General features: G+C 44.5%; 3 protein-coding genes across 4 annotated transcripts; all 3 read left to right on the top strand.

Moving 5' to 3' along the window:
* Positions 1-606: 606 nt before the first annotated feature.
* LOC142989290 (uncharacterized) lies at positions 607-7,055 on the top strand. 2 transcript variants are annotated; one of them, XM_076138763.1, is made up of 5 exons: positions 607-896; positions 1,357-1,466; positions 3,578-3,670; positions 4,002-4,175; positions 5,289-7,055. In XM_076138763.1, exons 1-5 carry the CDS (start codon positions 821-823, stop codon positions 5,442-5,444), a joined length of 609 nt encoding a protein of 202 aa, XP_075994878.1. In that variant the 5' UTR covers positions 607-820; the 3' UTR covers positions 5,445-7,055. The 2 variants fall into 2 exon arrangements, with proteins under 2 accessions (XP_075994878.1, XP_075994879.1); XM_076138764.1 differs by having other exon boundaries at positions 4,005-4,175.
* Positions 7,056-7,311: 256 nt separating this feature from the next.
* Positions 7,312-12,080, top strand: LOC142989280 (butyrophilin subfamily 3 member A3). The gene is made up of 10 exons (XM_076138747.1): positions 7,312-7,509; positions 8,740-8,822; positions 9,250-9,348; positions 9,688-9,789; positions 9,979-10,113; positions 10,232-10,369; positions 10,453-10,504; positions 10,599-10,625; positions 11,077-11,103; positions 11,186-12,080. The coding sequence occupies exons 2-10, from the start codon at positions 8,763-8,765 to the stop codon at positions 11,743-11,745; spliced, it is 1,200 nt and encodes a 399-aa protein (XP_075994862.1). The 5' UTR covers positions 7,312-7,509; positions 8,740-8,762; the 3' UTR covers positions 11,746-12,080.
* A 725-nt stretch (positions 12,081-12,805) lies between these two features.
* On the top strand, positions 12,806-14,761 carry LOC142989269 (zona pellucida sperm-binding protein 3-like). Its single transcript, XM_076138725.1, has 8 exons — positions 12,806-13,195; positions 13,290-13,405; positions 13,481-13,584; positions 13,651-13,828; positions 13,958-14,075; positions 14,162-14,247; positions 14,436-14,548; positions 14,685-14,761. Exons 1-8 carry the CDS (start codon positions 12,806-12,808, stop codon positions 14,741-14,743), a joined length of 1,164 nt encoding a protein of 387 aa, XP_075994840.1. The 3' UTR covers positions 14,744-14,761.
* Positions 14,762-15,825: the final 1,064 nt, after the last annotated feature.

The following is a 15,825-nucleotide window of genomic DNA, read 5'->3' on the forward strand; positions in this document are numbered from 1 at the left end:
CACAACAAAAATATTTCGTCATATTTTGACTTCATTGATGGATGGATGGATGATTGACAGACACATACATAGCTTGATAGGCTCTTGTTACATTACATATCAACCCTTTATGCTTTTAAGTTTATAATATTTTTTACAACACGTCGATTCATCCATTTAAACTTTAGGCATCGGGCTGTGGTATAGAGGAGAAAGACTCTTTTTTTTCCATGAATACTAATGCTACATTTTAGGTCTCTTTCTACACAAATCATCTCAGGATGGGACCCCAGCGTCTCCACGGTAACGAGATTCCAGCTCAGGCATCTAGTGTGTTAACATACCAGTCTGGATTCCTCGATGTCAGATGGAGGGAGAAACACAACGTCCGCTTCTGGTCAAACGAGGATTGTTTATAATCCCAGTATAACACAACACTAAAGAGACACTCTGTTGGATAATAGGATGTGTTTACATTTGGACTTAGCTGAAGTAACGGCTCGGTCACTTGTGTTATGCAGATACTGCGCCCTTGGTCTCTGGTGGTCCCCAGCCAATGCCAATCCATAAACCAAACACTGGTGACGTCACTTTGGGTTGAAGAGGGCGTCAGTGAGCCTCCACGCGTTCAAATACGCCGTGGTGCGTTCACGGAGTAGAGAGTTTGCTCCCACTTGCAGAGCGCCGTATAAGGGACCGGACGGAGGATGATGAAGAAGAGGAGCACCACAGCTTTGACTCGTTTAGTCACTGTGATGTAACATGAGAGCCTCGCTCGGTGTTGAGGCTGACGCGCTCAGGAAGATCTTCAAAGGGAACGTTAACGGTTCACACAGCAGAAATGTCCACAACTGCAAGTCCAACCATCCCCTCCACACAGCTGACATCGGACCAACTCACAGTGATCGTCGCATCATGTAAGTAAAGAATGAAACATGACAGAAGGCTGTGACTGTGTCTGATGATTGTAATTTAAACTTTTGTGTCTATACTGTCTTTATCCAGCCACACTGTAGCATTAAGGTGCTGTGAGTTTTGTTGATCTTTGGCAAAACAGCAGCCTATTTGCTTGCTATTAGGCATTAAAAACAATAATTCACATCATCAATAACAACAGAATGAGCCTGTTATCTTCACTCTGACGCTGTTTTTGTGAGACAAAGAGAAGAAGAAGTGTAGAAGACAAAACTATTCATAATTATAGAAGTTCAAAGTGTGGAGACTAAAATTCTTCTTTAAGTTTTACAAGAAAAGAAAACTACAACAACTTCACATCTTTAGATTAAAGGGGCAACGTTTGAATTGTTGCACATTACAGTGATTCAGTGGTAAAAGTAAAGACTAACAAACCTTCCTGTTTCCCCCGTCCTCACACAGTTTCCTCACTGATGTTCTTTGTGGTGATTGTGGTGTTGCTGTCCGTTATTTACCGCAAGGATCCCCATTGCTGCAGACCCTGCTCCTATCACGAGTCACATGGTGATATGGTAAGAATGTGCTCTCTCTGTTTTCTCACTGGGAGCCTGAACGCTCGGTTTCGATCCAGATCCAGATGTTGAGGCCGAGCCTGAGAGGACCCGGGGGTCAAAACCACCGGTGTAGCAGCCTCAGATTCAATTAGCATGGACATGGGAAAAGGACCAGAATACACTTGATGTGATCTTTATCAGACCATGAAGTTAACATTTCATCTACTCTCCAAATATATCAGTGCCACAGTAAGTCTATAATGGAACTGGAAAGGATTTGTGCTTAGTACACATATTGATGTTCATTCAGCGCGAATGCAATTAAATCTTTGCAAATTCGGCTTAAACACTGGCAGCATTCTGTAGTGTAGTGTTTGTTATTCTTTAAAGCGGTGAGCAACTTTTAAATCATTATCCATTTGATTTGCTCCACGTGTGAGACAGATGCCACCTTGCTAAATGCCCGAGTTACTCTGTGGTGTGAAGGTGCAGGCGTCTCATAACAACACCACTCTAGAGGCGTAAAGCAGTGGGGCGAAGGTGAAGGAAGAAGGAGAACAGGAAACGCCTACTCTCCTCTTAGGCACCTCATCAGTGACTGCTTCTTCTCCGCGTTTCCTCTTCCTGGCTTGTGTCTCACCTCCGTGCGTCCCAGGGGTGACGTTGGCGTGTTATCTTTGGGCTGCAGGGGGACGCGGCTCATACCTTCCTCCCGCACAGATGGGGGAACTCTGTTTGGCGCTGGTGTTTACCCGAAGGCATCTGTTACCCTTCATTAGGAACAGGCCACGCTGACCTGAAGCCACAGCTGCATCCAGATGAAACAACATCGGGCGGCTCAGTGGTTTTGGCTGTATTGTCTGGTTAAGAGTCCAGAAATACGCTTTCCTATAACATATATATATTCATAAGTGGGGGAAAATAACAACTTCTATGTGTCAGACATTGAGGGAAGCTTTATGAAAATGTCCGGTCTGTATAAACTTCATAGTCACATACCTCTCCCTGCTTCAGTTTGCAACATGAATAGTGGTCGGACCCCACTGTGGGTGTGGGGAACACAAGGGACAATGGATCTCCTTTAGGTTGCGGTGGTGAAAAAGACACGCTGCCGACGGGGTCCTCCCCCGACTTCAACACTGATTTTACACGGTTGTGCTTTTTCACACTGACTGAATCAATGGCAGGAGACAAAGGGACAACTCTCCTTTTTTTCTCCTCTTTCCTGGGGGGCTCTTAAAGTACTAACCAGCGAGGGGAGAGTGACCTTTGACATCACATTTTCGTGTGTCGTCTCCCTCCCTCCCAATTCTGCAAGGGTTACTCTAAAGGTCGTTGAAGTGCGTCACTCAAAAGTGTGAGTGATGTCATTGTCTAAACTGGCCTGGGAAAATCATCATTTGGATATTTTGATGTCATTCCGTATTTTTCCGACACCCGATTTTCCACATTTGATGCTTCATACTCAGAGCGGATCTGGGGGGAACTGTGGTCTCTTTTATCTTCATGATCCACAAGATTTAAATCTCAATCAGGCAACAAATTGACTTTGTTGTAACGCCGGCCCAGATGACAAGCGAGGCTGTAATGTGTATTGGTGTACGCTCGTTAAGAGGGACCTGCCGCAATTACAAGGGGAATGAGAGACACTGAGGAGACCGCACGGCGTGGTTTGTTGCCAAGAGACCCTGATGACACAGTAGGACGCCGCATTGTTCTCTGGACAAAGGAGACTCATTTAGGCTGAAGGCAATCAGCTACTTTTCTTCCAGCCTCTTCTTTTTCCAAGGTTCCAACACCTCATACAGTGAGAGCCTGACACGTCTTGTTTAAGAGGGGGTGGGACTGGGAGGAGACACGGAAACCAGTGGGAGGTCGTCTTATTGGTGTGATAATTTATGGTATTGCTAAACCAGACAGTGTCCACAGTGATTCAATAGGGCGTGAAAATCAGTCAATTAGGCTGAAATTAGTGGATTTCTGACTAATTACAGCATCGGGCTAATAGAGGACACAGAGAAACGCTATCTGCTTAAACTTGCTGAACCTCAACAGTTTAACGCATAGCATTAACACCCAAAGCTCGGCCATGTTTTGACCTCTCACACACTCTTTTGTTGTTTCTCCAGGACACTCCTCCTCAGTACTACAGCAGCAGACAGACACTGGTGGGATCCTCTTGTCTGGATCAAACTCATATCATGGATGACGACCACAGGCAGGTGAGAGAGGCCAGTATTGCGTGAGCCTTATCTGCTATTAGCGACATCATGCAACAATCCACTCTGTGTGCCCTGCTGCAATAGATAAAAACAGAGAACAACACACATTAGATAACGTGTGTGTCTGTGCCCCTCTGAACTGAATGTTGCGGCACACACAGTTGACATGTTATATGGAGACACACGGTCACTGACTCGTGCTTAATGCCTCGCTATAAAAAGTGTGTATCAATGACATGGTCTGTGTGGAGCCGTTCCAGCAAATCCTCAAAGCTTCTGTTCCCCGTCCCGTTAAACTGCCACGCTGTGTTCTGCTCCGCGTGTCCCTCAGCAGGCCGGTCAGCTGTTCTATGTGGGCCTGCCCTCCAGCTACAGCCTCTCCACCCTGGAGAGCCCCCTGCCAAGGCTCCCCTCATATGAGAGTGTCAGGAAGAAGGACCGCCAGAGGCAGATCCACATGATGATCGCAGACCGCTTTGGCCTCAATGGACCCATTGTGACTGAGGTGGGCTAAATAAGGGGTTTTGGGATCGGGATACACTCATAAATACCATAACAGTGGAGTATTTCAGGAGCTGGGGTTCATCTTGAGAATATAGGAAACATGTATATTTATGTAATGGAGTTTCACAGCCTTAATATTGAGTAGGCAGCTTCTCCTACACGGCTGTAAGGAGAGCTTGTTTAAAGATTGGACTGCATTCAGGCTGATGTAAGCTCGCTGTTGAGCTGTGCTGGCGGACGCTTTTCAAGGTTTCGCCTTGTTGATCTTTTGCTGAGCTTTTGACTTGCACAACGCTTGAGCAAACAAGGTAATGAGAAAGAGGCACATCAAACATAATTAAACCCAGCATCCTGAGTGCAAACAGTGCAGGAGAATGCAGCTTTGTGCTCCTGTCTTCTACTATTTTTTTCTTTGACCTCCCCCCTTTTCCTTGATTAGACAGCATGACTGCCCATCACACACACACACAAAGCACATTCAAACCCATGACGTCCCACCTCTCCTGTCACTGGAGGCTTGTCATTAGTTACTCTCCAGCTCAAACGATGTCCCTTAGTGCTCTCTGTCCGTCCAGGGGCCTGAGGTAGGACGTCAAATTTTGCGGCCCGGTGTGTGTGTGAGATGTGCGTTGTAGGGTTTGCGCTGGTTGCTTGAGGGGCCCCGAGCAATTAAAAGATAAGAGGAGTCAATGAGGGAGTGTGTCTGATGTGATCAGGGAGATAATGAATCAGAGAAGTACATGTTCCAAGCAGCAATGTGAAGACAGATTAATGAGGAATGTGAGTACGAATGTGTTGTGTTATCAGATAGCAGTCATTAAAGATAGTGTGTACTCAAAGCAACACAATCTTAACTTTGACAAGATATTCTCTCTTTTCTTTTCTGCTTCACTGACAATGTTTTTTTTTTATCGATAGCTTTGCAAGAACATTGGAACACTGATTATTGAGGCGTTCATTCGGTCAAACTTGTTCCCATAGTTGTGAAGAACAGACACAGTCCCACATTAGACACCTTCAATTCCTTATTAAGAGGAAACCACAACTGCAGCTCACCTAATATGCAGTATAAACCACAATCTAATTTGTTGTTGCTTTTGTGCAAATACCACAGCCGCCTCCGACGTACGAAGAGAGCCTCCGCCAGTCTACAGAGCTGCCGTATAACATCCTGTCTTCCTGCTCGGACGTTTCCTCGCCTCAGAGTATCTACCCAGTGTACACACACGGGTCCGACTGTCCCACTGAAGCGCCTCATCGTCTCGTCTGACCAAACTGACAAAATGTAACAAAAGAGGACGACGACGAAGAAGAAGAAGAAGAAGAAGAAGAAGAAGGGATCATTCGAGTACCAAATGAATGTGAGGGTTTTAGACTGGGATTGATTCCGATACCTCAAGAGTGAGAACCAAAGGGGAGCTGCACCCCTCCGGTCTGGATACTTAACATGTGTTTGGCATTCTTGAATGTAGTAAAAACACTTTGGGATGTTGTTTTTCTCCAGCATGCTGATGAGGACTCTAGCCTGGAAACACTGAATGGATTTTGACCACACACACACACTGGATGTTCCTGTTATTACCTGAGGTGGCTGGTTCATCTTCAAGAGGGGGAAAAGGCCTGAAAGAGACAAAAACACACGGACAATACAATGAATGTGCGCACAAAATCTACCAAATCAATGAACCACTATTTACTTTGTGGATGAAGCTTGATGATGGGATTATACTGTGTTTGTAAACATTGCTCATTTGTCTTTGTTGTTTGCTCTCCTTCATTTATTTTGCAGTTTCAAGCCAGTGGTGTCATTGTCTGCTCTGCAAGGTTATCAGAGACCTGTTTTTCAGATTTTGCTGTATTATATATTTCTACAACACAGCCAGGCTGCACCACACAGCTACAGCGTGTTGTTCAGCCAATGAGGAGAAACCCAGCCAAGGTGCTAATGAGAGTGCCTTTCAGGAAGCTATAATAAGATGCCTGTCACAAGTTATGTTTTTGAAATCACATTGCCTTAGCTGTGTTTTCTGTTGGTTTCTCCCGTAGCCTTGTGTAAATTGAGCTGTAATCTACTGTGTGCACATTCTTGTCCTGCACATTGTCATATAATGTATTTATTGAAAGGTAAAATGAGTGAGCCTTCATTATTTCTTCATCAGTGTGATTTGATGCTGTCATTGTTACATTGATAGGTGGTTGTAATTTCACAGCAATGACAGCAATTGACAAGCATACAAAGAGAATCGTAGTAAGGTTGACCTGTGACCTCTGGTGGCCAGATTAGTGCTAAAGGGTCATGAAATGCCTTTGCTTTCATTAATTCTTAATAATTTTAAACATCCATGCATTTTGGCTTAATTTTTTTTAAGTTAACTAGTGATAAGAATAATATGTTACACTTTGCTTCGACATTTTACCTCACTACACAGAATGACTATTATGTACTGGCATTTCTTTTCGGTTCCAGTGTTCAGGAGCCTGCAGGATGAGGCGACGTCCCAGCTGGCTGAAGTGAATTGATGTTAGTGGAAAATCCAAACCTTTAAACATTCGCTGCCTGCAGACTGTGAGGCTGCTGGATCCCACATTCTAACAGCTTGCATTTGGAAAGCCAGGAAAAGCCCAAGAAGATCCAGACATATGTTTCAGTATATCAGAGTACGAGCCTCATCAAACCCCGAGCAGCAGCAGGACCAGCAGGACCAAGAACAGAGAGCCAAGACCTGACACACGCTCTCACACAGTTTTTGTGTATGATAATTTACTATCAATTCATATTCTAGTTACTTTCCTTTGTTGTGAGATCTGGTGAAACTCAAATTATTAAATACAGGCTCATTTATACAGTGTTTGTAAAGAAATAGCTTATCATAAAACATTTCACAGCCACGTTAAAGTCTTTCTTGTTCAATACTGAATATATGCTGTCCAATCAATACGAAAGTTTAATCGCACAAAACGACTTTAAATCATAAAGCTGGGTGGTTGTAGTAACAGCAAACTACCAGCAGGTGTCAGTGTTAATCCAGCAGTGAGTCAAAATATGTTTCAAATGTTTCAAAACGTTTAAAAGGTTTTAGATTTAACATTTAAACATGCGCTGGCAAATCTCCCAAACCATCACCAGATATCCAACTTTAGAACAGCATCTCGATCGCTTTGTTGGTCGTGTGCGTCATTGCCGGAATCAACCGAATCCTCCCGAAGAGCCGACAGCGCGCTATGTAAACAAGGTCAGACACTGCAGCGACTCAGTACAGCCCGAAGCTTGAAGTGGACCGGGCTGCACGAACAGAACCCGTGGAGTCCTTCACCGACCCGCCGAGAAGACAAAGGTAAGACGCCTGATCCTCCGTGTCTTCTGTTATATTGCCACTGTGCTATGATGGGATTCGAACCGGTCTGCGTGCACGCATGTAGACGTGATTGATACCGCATGAATAATACAGATCTGCCGCAAAGTCACGGGCCAGTGTGGGCTGAGCCTGACTGGGTCGAACCTGGCAAAAGCAGCATGATCATGTCTTCCTCTAAATGTCCCCTGCACTTTAATCAATAAAGTGAAAATAACATCATATTTAATTGAAGTCTAACGTCAATGTCAAAAGTGGGGATTAGATCAAACACCGATGCGCAGTGAGAGTGCATATGTGCAAGTAAAAATAGCTCAGATAAGATAAGATAACCCTCTAAAACAGTCATGCTTCATTCATTATCCGTGGAATACTAGGAGTTCATTAATGCCTCGTTAAATGATGATTCTGTGGTTTTGTTTGATGTCAAACACCAGATAAACACTCCTGCCTCGCCTATGTGGCAGGGAAGAGGAGACATGGGAGTGCAGCTGGGTCTTAATGCGGCGCCTGTGGGCTCACCTGCATCATCAGCTGTCTAGTGGATCAAACAGACAGACAGGCAGACATGCAGACAGAGAATCCAGTCTGTTCTTCCTGTCTCACCCTAACATAATTCGCCTTTATTAACTGGGTCAAAGTATCATTTATATATTTGGTAATGCTGATCATCCTGCCTTGAGCCGTTGTGATCACACTCCGTCGGTGTGTTTTAGTTCATGACACATGGATCTCTGGAGGTAAGCCACTTTCCATGGCGTGTGAAATGATTAACAGGGCATGCTGGGTGTTTTGGAGGTAAACATTACCTGTAGTCCACATAAGGGGGCATCTCTTTCATAGCAGAGCGGTTTGTGGTCTGAACCTGTGCTTCCTCTTTGTCATATTAGAAAAAAAACAGCCAGGTTTGCAACTGTGTGCATAAGTGAAGAAGCAGGCAAATACAGACGGAGCATTACAGGGACATAGACTATAAATGCAACTGAGTCCTAACCCGGTAAGATGATCTCTGCACTCATTCTCTGGACCAGAACCTGACGTGGGACCAGGGACCACATGAGCAATGAATGAACCTGAATGCACCATGTACAACTGACCCGTACAGCTGTGTGTGGAGTGACAGATACCAGTAGAAATAAGATAATATGAATACACAATAAGTGCATTAAATGGTGAATAATCAGAGTTATAATGATTGATCTGTCTTTACAGGATTCCAGCCCAGATCAGCCAAGATGATGCAGTGTTTTCACTTCATAGTAGAACCGGCCAAAAACCTGACGGCCAAGCTTAAGGTAACACACACACGTTAGTCTATTTAAAAAATTGGTTATTGTATCTGCAAATGTATGTATAAACTGTATAAACTTGTATATGTGTGCTGTGGGTCACCTTGGTTTCCAAGCAGAGTTGACTTGACAATTTAATATCATGAGCAGCTTGTATCTCTCCTCCTGCTTCCTTTCATCTCTGCAGGGAGTTGTGAGGGAGATGAGTACAGGCAGGCAGGCAGTAGGGGTGGGGTGTGTGTGTGTGTGTGTGTGTGTGTGTGTGTGTGTGTGTGTGTGTGTGCTGACAGCAGAAAAGACACAGTTTGCATTCTGATCCCACCGAGTGACCGCCTCCTGCCTCCAGTTTGACATCATTACTTTTCTCATGTGTTTCTAACTGAGATCTCCTCCCTCCTTTAAGGTATTTATCAGTATTTCTATTTCCCCACAGGAATCTCATAAGAAATCCCAAAATGAGAAAAGGGAGCCTCTGGAGGAAGATCAGCTGTTTGTGATAGAGCTGGCCAGGGATCTGAGCCGGGTGTGCCAGGTACTCACTATACTAAATTGTACTTCTGTACTGCAGTGAAGGAAGTCGCTTGTGTGGCCTCACTCATCAATACAGACTTTGACTTAAACAAACAGGAGGTTTCACATATAAACAAATGAAAACTTGCAACTTAGCACATAAATGAAGCATTATGTTATCAGTAACTAGACAAACTACCTAAGAGTCCTGAATTAGCTTCTAATATGTTAACAGAACATTTAAAGGCATGATCTTGTAATTTGCTGACTCATTTCCTCATATAGCGCACACACACACACACCGACACACACACACACACATAGGTGTCCTACTCTTGTCTCTCTGTCTTTGCTACTGCAGAGGTCAGCAGTCCTGGAGTACATCTGGAACCTGGATGACGTCTGGTCCACCCCTCAGTGCAGGGCCTTCATCCGAGAGTGGGCCTCCATGCTGGAGAGCAAGGTGCTTGAGGACATCAGCACATGTTATTCATTTGCGTGTGACTTCAGTTGGGAGAGGCTATTCAGGGAACTATGAGTGAAGGGACAATAAATAACAAGAGAATTTCATGTGGCAAAGCATTTGACTTCTACAGCTTCCAGGACCTTGAGTTTGAAGTGTCTGTCTGTCTGTCTGTCTGTCTGTCTGTAGAAGAGGCCTTTGCAGACCGATGGGTGGCCTGAGAAACATGAGGGCAAGCAGCAGGATGAGGTCTCTGAGGAGGAGATGCACCAGGCCAAGATGGGGATCATCAACTGGGTCAAGGACCTGAGAGCTCAGCCTGAGGTGGGGAGTCTAGATGTTCTTCTCCTCTCTCTCTCTCTCTCTCTCTCTCTCTCTCTCCACACACCTTCACGTTCTACTTGACAGACAGCGGGCTGACATTGTTCTTCTCTGCTTGCAGCAAAGCGTTTGGCCTGGAGAGCCTGTGGCAAAGGCTCTGGATGACCTGCAGTCAGCCTGGCGATGGGCCCGTGCACCCAATCTGCTGGCCGCCATGGAGCTGGTGATGTGGACTCTAATGTTACAGAGTCCAGACAAGGTGACGCTTCATATTATCTGCTTACACTGCACGTAACACACTTTACACTGTACACACTTTCATGCTTGCCTTGTTTCTTTCAGGACACCATACCGCAGCAGTGGCTCATGTGGAAGCAGAGGTCTCAGAAGATCGGTCTGTAAACTGCAATTTAAAGAATCAATATTGTAAATAGATACTGTATTTCTCTCATGTCAGGAAAATCGAGTTTGTTTTGATCTCCTTCCAGGTGCCATATCCTACATCCCTCATCCAGGTGAGTGATCAACAGGATTATAAGAAACCAGATCATTCACAGGTTTCAAATTACAGTTACTGCCCACTTTAAAGCACTACATTTGTCCCTAATGGTGCAATCCAAAGACAACACAATGTTTATTCTAACGCCTCTTCTGTCACACTCACTCCTTCATTGTATTTCTTCATAGCAAACCCAGATAATCACCACAATTACACTCTTCACTGAGTGGAAAATTGGAATTGATCAGACTCACTGTCAGCACTCCAACTTGCCTTTCAGCTTTCTGCTTCATAGGTCAGGGAGGAGTTACTGCACTCCCAGAAGCTTCACTGTTTTGGTTAAAGGCAACAATATAAAACAGATTCTTGTAAACAGGTTAAACATTATTTCCAGGGATGTTCTTTTCTGTTTTCACCTTTACTTTGTCAATCAGTTCTGACTTTAAAATGTTGTATTTCCTTCACAGTGTGGGAGTGGATCTCAAAGGCTGCAGGTATCCCATTCATTTCATCACCATGGTAGCGTTGTATAATCATAGTGCTTTGCTCAACCTGCCTTCGTCTGTCCTTCTCCAGTGGATGTGACTCTGGATCTGGACACAGCGAACCCCGACCTGCTGATCTCCGGCGATGAGAAGAAGATGCGCTGTGGCTTTGAGAGGGGGGATATGCCCAACTACCACCAGCGCTTCGACGGCTGGTGGTGTGCCGTGGGCGTGGAGGGCTTCGACTCAGGCCGTTACTACTGGGAGGTAGAAGTGGGAGAGCGGGACTGGAGGCTGGGCGTGGCCAAAGAGTCGGCCCTCAGGAAGGGCTTTAAGTCCCTCAACACTGATACGGGCTATCTGACCATGCGGCTGGAGAGGGGCACTGAGCTGAAAGCCCTCACTGTGCCCTTCACCTCCCTGCCCCCCGGCCTCATCCCCGATAAGGTGGGCGTCTACCTTGACTACGAGCAGGGCCAGCTGTCGTTCTATGACGTGGATAGACACGCCCATATTTACACCTACCAGGAAACCTTTGATGAGAAGCTCTTCCCCTTGTTTGGTACAGTGGAAATCATCAAGGATCTGGTGATCAAATCCCCAACTGCTAAAACTCAATGCCTGTGCCCCACACCCTGCATTTGGGCTTGAGTTTCCCTCCATCACCTCTCCTATCCGTTCCCTACTGCAGTAGACAGCATCAAAAAAATCAAAGGCAGGCTAATATAATGACTGGGAGTAATCAGAGCTCCCTCTCTGTGATTGACCAGTATGCTATCCAATAGCTCTACTATGTGACCACTCTACGCTGCTTTACTATGTGTGTGCTCCCACTTGCTCACTATAGAGGTATATTGCTAATGTGTGCTTAAATACATGCTGTATTTTCATATACTTGAAATGAGTACTATAGTACTATGTATTGTGCAATATTAATCCTGTAGAAAGGATCTCACATTCTGTGAATAAAGAATAAACCAAATCCACTTGATGTTTTTGAAATCTTCATTCGGAGATAATTAGCTTTTTTCTTCAGCTTGTGTTGCCCTGGTGTGACTGGTTACTCCATGGCCTCTGCAGTGGAGAGGTGTCTCATTTCTATCAGCTTGTGTTCACTGTTTACATACTATTCACCTTTGCTGCACGGGAAATTGCGTAAGATGAGCAGAGGCAGGGAGAGGGAGTGCAGGATACTGCAGTTGCTGAATACAGATATTATAATTCTCAGCTTTTCATCAATTGTGTTGTGAAAATAAGACCACTATAAAGGTGACAGTCCACTCAGTGCTGTGTATGTGTTGGCAGGACGTGTGTGTAGTAGTGCAGGGCGTGGCACAACAGCTACCTGACCTCTACATCCCACCTACCTAAATAATGGTCAGATATGAAGATTTTTAAAATCCTCTCAAGGTCTCAAGTAAAGAGATCTATCTTTATGTACTGGTCAGTTGAGCTCCAGTCTTTGGAGGGCAAACATGGACAGTTTGGGTGAAAATGCACAACTGAATTTCCAAACAGCCCTCTGTGTTGATGAGTAATTGCCACCAGCTGTGGCTTCCATGTGACTTCAGAGGTCTGAGATTAGAAGTATTGGAGCGGCAGTTAAGGAGCCGAGCACATGTATCAGTTTGTGTCCTTCTCTGTAAGAGTTTGATGTATTGATCGTCCATTCATCTCATTGATGGGGTTAACTGGATGAAGAGAGAGCACAATGGCGAGCAAAGACCACGCAGCCTTTGTGCTTCTGCTGCTCTCATTTGCTTTTGCTGCTGTGGCTGCGATTCGTGTTTTGAAAGAAGGACCCATGATCGGAGCTGATGGGAGGGAATACAAATCTGCTGCTTTAAGATTTCCAGCTGAACACGAGCCGAGCACAGAGTCGTTCACTGGTGACTCCTCTGTGCAGGTGCAATGCACAGACTCGTCCATGGTCATACGGATAAAGGCTGACCTGTACCAAAATGGCCGACGTGTATCTCCAAAAGAACTTTCTTTAGGACAATCGAAGCATTTAATGAGCAGTCAGTGCCAGTCCGTCGCTGTTAGTGACGCTGAGTACGTCATTGAAGCTGGACTGCATGACTGTGGCTCAAGGTTAACGGTAAGAAGATGATGGATGATTGATGGCATGTGGAGGGTATTTATGTATCTTGCCTTGCTGTGAAGAAGGTTGTTTGTTTGTGTGAAATCTTTAGATATCCAAGGACTCTGTGATTTACTCAAACAATCTGATGTTCTCACCAAGTGCCAGTTACCATGGCATTGCACGGATGGACAATGCTGTAGTTCCTGTTTCCTGTCACTATGAAAGGTAAGCAAATGTCTTATTTGTGATCAAAGAAATCACCTTGCCGTCTTATGACAACATAATTGGTCATTGGCACAGGAACCATTTTGTGAGCAGTAATGGGCAGCAGCAGCTCTTAACCGTCTCTACACCTGCCAAGTACCCGGGTGCTTCCTCTGGTTTCTCCCTGAAGCTGATGACAGGTGGGTGTTCTTTTGGTGGGTTGTCTTGGTAACTGTGCCTACAGTGACTTTCGTGTCTATATAAAGATGACTGGACAAAAGAGGAAGTCTCCAACATCTTCTACCTCGGCGACATCTTGCACCTCGAGGCGTCCCATCGAGCTGCAGACCCAGGACGAAGACGCGTCTTCATCGACAGCTGCGTTGCCACGCTGACACCTGATACGACATCAGTCCCCAGATATTACTTCATTGAAAACCATGGGTAAGGAGTATATCAGTACACACATCAATTATTAATATTACAAATTCAGTCCTGGGAATGCACATGGGTTTTTACAAATGAAAGTAATTCAATCCTTCCACTAAAGCGCCTTCATATTGTCTTGGACAGATGCCTCGTTGATGCAAAAGAGGAAGGATCAAACGCAAAGCTCCAGTACGGATCGAGGGCCGACACGCTTCGACTGCAGCTCGATGCTTTTCTGTTCCACAAAGATCCAAGAAACTCGGTGAGCTACTTGGCCGTCATCATTTAAAAAAAATTGCTGGTGTGAAATCATCTTAAACGATGTAATAACTTTGGACTCTCCTCTAGATCTTTATCACATGTCAACTGAAAGCCACCACTGAAACATGGAGGAGCAGCGCCACCGTCAAGGCCTGCAATTATGTTCATTCAAGGTTTGTTTTGTTGTAAATATCTATTTTAGTTCAACAGCTCCAACGCCTTAAATAGACTTGAGCAAACATTTAGCTTTTCATTTAGTTGATCACTTACAAAGGGAAAGTTCCTGTACCGCTTTAGCTCTACGGAAATGGAAGAATAAGTTAATATGAATAACAGATCTGAGTTGTTCTTCTCCTTTCAGGTGGGAAAACGTGGACATGGATGATTCTGCGTGTCGCTGTTGTGAGAGCTCCTGTTACACAAGTTCAACCAGATGGAACGTTAGACTTAACCCCGGACGTCTAAACCACAAAGGTACAGCATGTCGCAGCTCAAGCACCTATAAATGATGCAGGATGGAAGATTTATAGATGTTGGGCAGCTTACACTTGGATTTAAATTAGATGAGTATTTATGTGCAGTGGGACAAAAATGCTGTGATGTGTTTCAGATGATGCGGCCTGTGGTTCTGTGACTCTGGGGCCTCTGACGATTCTCCCCAGCAAGTAGGCCAAAGACAAAACCCGGACAAATAAAAGCAACATTTTAAGTATCATGTATGAGATTCTTTCAGCTGGCCTGTTGAAAGACCATGTTACATGTATGTAGATGAAACGGCACAGATTGAGGCAAAATCTCCCAGTGTTTCAGAATTATTATGCATTCTTGCCCTGGATTTGTAGTTTCAGTGCTGGGTGGAAGAATCCATCCAATACATTCACAATTGGAACTGATCAGACCATAATGAGACAAATCACAAAGCCAGTATGTTTTCTTTAAACTGGTTTATTGATAGAAAAAGGTGTTGGTGTTGACATCGAATCAATGAAAGCACCTTTATAGTTGAACTTAATCAAAACCAGAAATGGAACAGCAGCAATGCCCAGTTTATCAACGTATTCATTCATCTTATTCATGAATCTAAATGGCGATAATGACTCCATACTTACCTGGACAAGCTGTTTTATTCAGAATGTTAAAATGATTGGGGGTCAATACAGAAGTAATGCAGCCAAAAAACTGAGGCGCTGATCACAAACTGTAAACTCGACACAAAAAAAAAGGAAAATAATGAGCAGCACACTCAAGCTTGACATGAGTTAAGCATTTATTATCATTTGGACACCCGGCTTTCCTCAAAATCATAATAAAGGATTGTTATATCAGTCTAAAATAGTCAAAAATGCTGTGGGTTCATTTAACACTGGAATCTAAAGAATGTGTCCATGACGGCCATTAAGAGCTCACATGACGTCTGCATATAAAATCATAGTGGTACTTACAGCTTGAACTAACCTGTGATTGGCTGGGATTCTCCTTCATGTACTGTGAGCGGTAACACTTAAAAGCTCAAGTGAGGAAAGCTGACGAAACAAACATCCAGTCAAGCCATTTTACAAGATATTACACAAACTGGTGGAGGGTCAACCGTCCATCACAAACCTCCCAACACACACTTCATCCACGGCCGCGTCTCATTTCATGAACGCGTCCTCGGCAAGTGTTGCGTCATTGCATGTGACAACTGTTTACAAAAAGGATGCTCAAATTAACTTGGACACTGAAATCCTTAATTGTATAAAAGAAGTCTG

The sequence above is a fragment of the Genypterus blacodes genome, unplaced genomic scaffold (genome assembly GCF_046128005.1).
Source record: "Genypterus blacodes isolate CSIRO-AG114 ecotype Tasmania unplaced genomic scaffold, CSIRO-AGI_Gbla_v1 ptg000401l_1, whole genome shotgun sequence".
Classification (NCBI taxonomy): Eukaryota; Metazoa; Chordata; class Actinopteri; order Ophidiiformes; family Ophidiidae; genus Genypterus; species Genypterus blacodes.

Bases quoted from the DNA above. Each gene is read 5' to 3' on its own strand.
- LOC142989290 (XM_076138763.1), top strand. From the start codon at position 821: ATGTCCACAACTGCAAGTCCAACCATCCCCTCCACACAGCTGACATCG. The intron at 1,467-3,577 runs GTAAGAATGTGC...TTGTTTCTCCAG, and splicing joins ACGAGTCACATGGTGATATG to GACACTCCTCCTCAGTACTA. The intron at 3,671-4,001 runs GTGAGAGAGGCC...CGTGTCCCTCAG, and splicing joins TGGATGACGACCACAGGCAG to CAGGCCGGTCAGCTGTTCTA.
- LOC142989280 (XM_076138747.1), top strand. From the start codon at position 8,763: ATGATGCAGTGTTTTCACTTCATAGTAGAACCGGCCAAAAACCTGACG. The intron at 10,114-10,231 runs GTGGGGAGTCTA...CTCTGCTTGCAG, and splicing joins ACCTGAGAGCTCAGCCTGAG to CAAAGCGTTTGGCCTGGAGA. The intron at 10,505-10,598 runs GTCTGTAAACTG...ATCTCCTTCCAG, and splicing joins GCAGAGGTCTCAGAAGATCG to GTGCCATATCCTACATCCCT.
- LOC142989269 (XM_076138725.1), top strand. From the start codon at position 12,806: ATGGCGAGCAAAGACCACGCAGCCTTTGTGCTTCTGCTGCTCTCATTT. The intron at 13,196-13,289 runs GTAAGAAGATGA...TGAAATCTTTAG, and splicing joins ACTGTGGCTCAAGGTTAACG to ATATCCAAGGACTCTGTGAT. The intron at 13,829-13,957 runs GTAAGGAGTATA...TGTCTTGGACAG, and splicing joins TACTTCATTGAAAACCATGG to ATGCCTCGTTGATGCAAAAG.